Source organism: Daucus carota, chromosome 1 (assembly GCF_001625215.2).
Source record: "Daucus carota subsp. sativus chromosome 1, DH1 v3.0, whole genome shotgun sequence".
NCBI lineage: Eukaryota > Viridiplantae > Streptophyta > Magnoliopsida > Apiales > Apiaceae > Daucus > Daucus carota.
Genome location: NC_030381.2, coordinates 25772816 through 25777343, shown reverse-complemented (window position 1 = coordinate 25777343; position 4528 = coordinate 25772816). Strand labels below are relative to the sequence as shown.

At 31.6% G+C, this 4528-nt stretch overlaps 1 protein-coding gene across 1 annotated transcript; it reads left to right on the top strand.

Annotated features, from left to right (window-relative positions):
• The first annotated feature begins 1825 nt into the window (after positions 1–1825).
• On the top strand, positions 1826–3821 carry LOC108219904 (protein FAR1-RELATED SEQUENCE 1-like). Its single transcript, XM_017393492.2, has 3 exons — positions 1826–1915; positions 2129–2683; positions 3024–3821. The coding sequence occupies exons 1-3, from the start codon at positions 1826–1828 to the stop codon at positions 3699–3701; spliced, it is 1323 nt and encodes a 440-aa protein (XP_017248981.2). The 3' UTR covers positions 3702–3821.
• The last annotated feature ends 707 nt before the right edge of the window (positions 3822–4528 follow it).

The following is a 4528-nucleotide window of genomic DNA, read 5'->3' as shown; positions in this document are numbered from 1 at the left end:
GTTTTATTGTTTTTTCTTTGACGCCTGTACTGTATTCGTCGGGATTAGGTTGTTTGGAGGTGTTTTGTGGTGTTCGATTGAATATTATAATAAAAAATTTGTTTTTTTAGGTGGAGATTTGGTTATTACTCTGTACGATTGTTCTTCTTGTATGCGATTGTGCTATGGACTTGAATTCAGGTGCGACATGATTTTCTTTGAGTTTAGTTTGTTGATTCTTTTTTTAATCTGAATGTTTGTTGTTTCGTTGAATGTATGATTAACTTTTGTTGAACGAGTTGTATATGAATCAATTATTATATGTAATTATAAAGTGTTTGTTGAATATTAGTATGAATTCTGTTGAACGATATGTATATGACTTAAATATGTTGAATTCTGGTTGTATTTATGTTGAACTTTGTTTACGTGCATCTGTTGAATATAATGACTTATAAGTGTACTTATAAGTATGAATTATAATTGTATTTAATTTGTTGACTGTAATTATAAGTGTTTGTTGAATATAAGTATCAATTTTGTATGATTACTCTTACTTGAGTACTTTTTGGGATTTGAACAAGATATTTATTGAATCTTTGTTTTCTTTATGTTGAACTTTGTTTATGTGTAACTGTTGAATATAATGTTTTAGGATTTTCAGTTTAGTTCTATAACTTTTTCAGGTTTTGGTGATAAAATTGCTCAAAACTTTGATGCTAATACATTGCCTATGGATGTTGTGGCTATAGAAGATGATGATTTGTCTTTGGGAGAAGTTGATGATTTGTCTTCGCGTAAATATGTATCTCCAGGTTCTACAACGTATTGGTTGCCTTGTATGGTTGATAGTAAACCTAATGTTGGAAAATCATTTAGGAGTATAGATGAGGCTGCGCATTTTTATGTTGATTATGGTCGTTCTTGTGGATTTGATATTAGGCGTGGTAGTGAGAAGCGATATCGAGATGGACGTATTCAATCGAAACGTTTTCACTGTTCACGAGAAGGCTTTTATTCTAAAAATGGTGAGAAGAATGATGATGGCTCATTTTGTTCAAAACAAAAGAGGAAAAGTATGTTTACTAGATGTGGATGTCCTGCTATGATTGTGGTGAAACATACGAAGGGTTCAATATATGAGATTACTTTGTTTATTGAACAACATAATCATAGGTTTGCTAGTGCTGATGGTAAGAAGTTTTTGAAGGCAAACCGGTCAATGACTGTTGCACATCAAAATTTTGCATTTGATTGTTCAAAAGTCAGAATAGGTCCTGCTCGTGCGTTTGGTTTAATGAAAGAGTTTGTTGGAGGGTATGACCAGATTGGGGCAACAGTTGTTGATTTTAAAAATTGGAATAGAGACTTGAAGAACATAATTGGGAATGCAGATGCACAAGTAATATTGAATAAATTTCAATCTTTGAAGGATTCTTCTAATGGCAGATTCTACTATGAACATGATGTGGATGAGTCTGGAAAATTGACAAAGTTATTTTGGGCAGATTGTGTTGGTCGTAGAAACTATGATGCGTTTGGTGATGTTATTTCAGTAGATGCCACATTTAGTACTAACAAGTAAGAAATTTATGTTATTTTCTAAAGTATTTTGTGTATAGCTTATTCTCTTTTTTCTTCAATTCTTAATAAACATATATTTGTTTTCAGGTATAACATGGTTTTTGTTCCAATCTGTGGTGTTGACAATCATAGAAAGTGTGTAACTTTTGGTGCTGGTCTACTTTCAAAAGAAGATATAGCTCATTACAAATGGATTTTTCAAGCTTTACTAAATTGTATGGGGCGACATCCATTATGCATATTGATTGATCAATGTGCTGCAATGAAACAAGCAATTGCTGATGTGTTTGATAAAGAAAAGACAAGGCATCGTCTTTGTATGTGGCACATCATGAAAAAATTTCCATCCAAGGTATCTTCTGTTGAACCTCCATAACATTTGTGTTGAATATATGTATTTGTGTTGAATATATGTTTTATTGGTGTTGAATACATGTCTTAGGGGTGTTGAATATATTGATTTGTGTTGAATATGCGTTTTAGTAGTGTTGAATATATCTATTTTTTATGTTGAGAAATTTGTATGCCTGATATTTGTTAGTTTTTTTTTAAAATGTATTTTTAGGTTGGTGTGGTATTGGCAATGGATGGTGGATTTTTATCAAAGCTTAAACCTTTTGTATGGGGTGAAAATTTGGATATATCTGAGTTTGAAGCTGGTTGGAAATCTTTGATGGATGAGTTTAAGATGACTGACAATGAGTGGTTGTGTGATATGTATGAATGCCGACATTTATGGATTCCAGCATATTTCAAAGAAGATCCTTTATTAGGAATATTACGGACAACATCTTGGTCAGAAAGTGCAAATTCATTTTTTAGTCATTATCATCAACCTGGTGATACTCTATCTCAGTTTTATCTACGTTTTGAGACTGCAATGGATAAGCAACGTAATATCAATTCAGACTTGAATCATAAGTCTAATGTTGCGTTCCCAAGTACTGATACAGAACTATTTTTGGAGAAGGATGCTGCAGAGTTATACACACGTGAAATATTTTATAAATTCCAGAAACAAGTACGAGATGCTTGTTTCCATTTGGTAATAAAGGATATGAGTGGTGTTGAAGTAAAGAAGTTTGTTTTACATGATCTTAAAGCTGCTAAAGAATTTCAGGTATTTCTGAAGTACTAGTAGATTGCATTTGATTATTATTTAATGCCTTTTTTAGTGTAATTTATTTTTTATGTTTGCATGTATTGTATATTTCGTATACAATGTCTTAGGGGTGTTGAATATATGTTTTAGGGTTGTTGAATACATGTCTTAGGGGTGTTGTATATATTTATTTTTGTTGAATATATGTTTTAGTAGTGTTGAATATATTTTAGTTTGTGTTGAAATACAATTCAATTTGTGTTGAATATATGTTTTAGTAGTGTTGAATATATGTAATTTATTTTTCATGTTTGTATGTATTTTATATTTGATATTAAATCACTTATATTTGGTACAGGTTTTGCACATTTTGGAAAATCATAAACTTGAGTGTTCTTGTAGGATGTTTGAAAGAATTGGTTTGCCATGCAGTCATTTGATTCTTGCATTAAAACAAGTTCCTGTGCACAAGCTCCCAAGGCATCTTGTTCTGAATAGATGGATGAAAAATGCTGAGAAAAATGCAACAAGATTTGTTTCAAGCACATCAAGTGATGATAAAGAGAAATTTAGTGTTATTGTGAATGATATTTGGTTTGATTTCAATTCGTGTATGGGGTTGGCTGGTGACAATAAAGAAGCACTTGATTTGATTCAAAGTTGTCTAAAAGATGTAAAACAGAAGTTACGTGGTTGGAAATTTGAAGGGAAGCTAGTTGTGGGAAACAAGAAAGATGTTGTTGAAAAGTTTATTGGATCAGAGATTCCAGTTAACATTGAAGTCAAGCCTCCAAATCAATGTCGGAACAAAGGGTGTGGAACAAAGAGAATTAAGAGTGCTGCTGAAAAATCAACTATACTTTCTGGTAAACTAAAGAGGATTTGCAGGTATTGCAAGACAGAAGTTTATCATGACTTTAGGAATTGTCCTGTAAGAAAAATGCAAAATTTGGATGAGAATTCTGCTGGGAAGAAGAAACAAAAACAAAGTACAGACAACAGTGAAAGTGGCATGGGTGACAATTTTGAACTCTAGTTTTTGTATAGTTGAATATTTGTTATTTTGAAGTTTTGTTTTGTTGAATTCTTATATAAATAATGTTGAACACATATACTTTCATTCTTGAATTTCTATATAAATAATGTTGAACACATATATTTTCATTCTTGAATTTGTATATAAATAATGTTGAACTAAAACAAATTAAAATAGAGAATAAAATGGATCCAATCTCTACATAATAAAAAATCTTAAGGGTTTGGTTGGGGGTATAGAAAGATGTCATTTTTTATTTCAATTTATAACCCTAATCACACACTTACGAGATATTGTTTGGGGTTTTATTTGGGATATAGAATAACTCATGAATTCAACTGTCTTTGTACCCATGTTCAACACAGATAAATGTTGAACATGGATTCATGGGCTGTTGAACTGGGGAAGAATAGTACATATAAAATACATTGATACTAAAGAAACAATTATATACAGATCAATTAGCATTCATGCAATTACATATCTGTTTCTTGGTGACCAAGGAATAATGTATTATGCAAAATGCACATAATAGCAATATATTTACAAGCAAAAGATTTAAAAGTCTGATCAAATTGTGCTTAGGCACGTCTTTGTCTTTTTGCAGGAGCTTTAGTATCCTTTTCCTTTTTTTCTTTCGCTTTCTGCTTCTCCAATTCAGCTTTTTTCATATGTTCTTCAAAAATCTGATACTCCACATGATGCTTCTGTTTGTTGCATTCATGCAATAGAATCTGGTGTGCATATCTTGTCCTCAGAACATCTAGCTGTTGGTCTTGGACTTTTCCCTCAACAGCGAGTCCACAATCCCAATTTTTTGAAACACC

Coding starts and splice junctions, on each gene's coding strand:
- LOC108219904 (XM_017393492.2), top strand. CDS start 1,826: ATGAAACAAGCAATTGCTGATGTGTTTGATAAAGAAAAGACAAGGCAT. Junction 1,916..2,128: donor TGAAAAAATTTCCATCCAAG/GTATCTTCTGTT, acceptor ATGTATTTTTAG/GTTGGTGTGGTATTGGCAAT. Junction 2,684..3,023: donor AAGCTGCTAAAGAATTTCAG/GTATTTCTGAAG, acceptor TATTTGGTACAG/GTTTTGCACATTTTGGAAAA.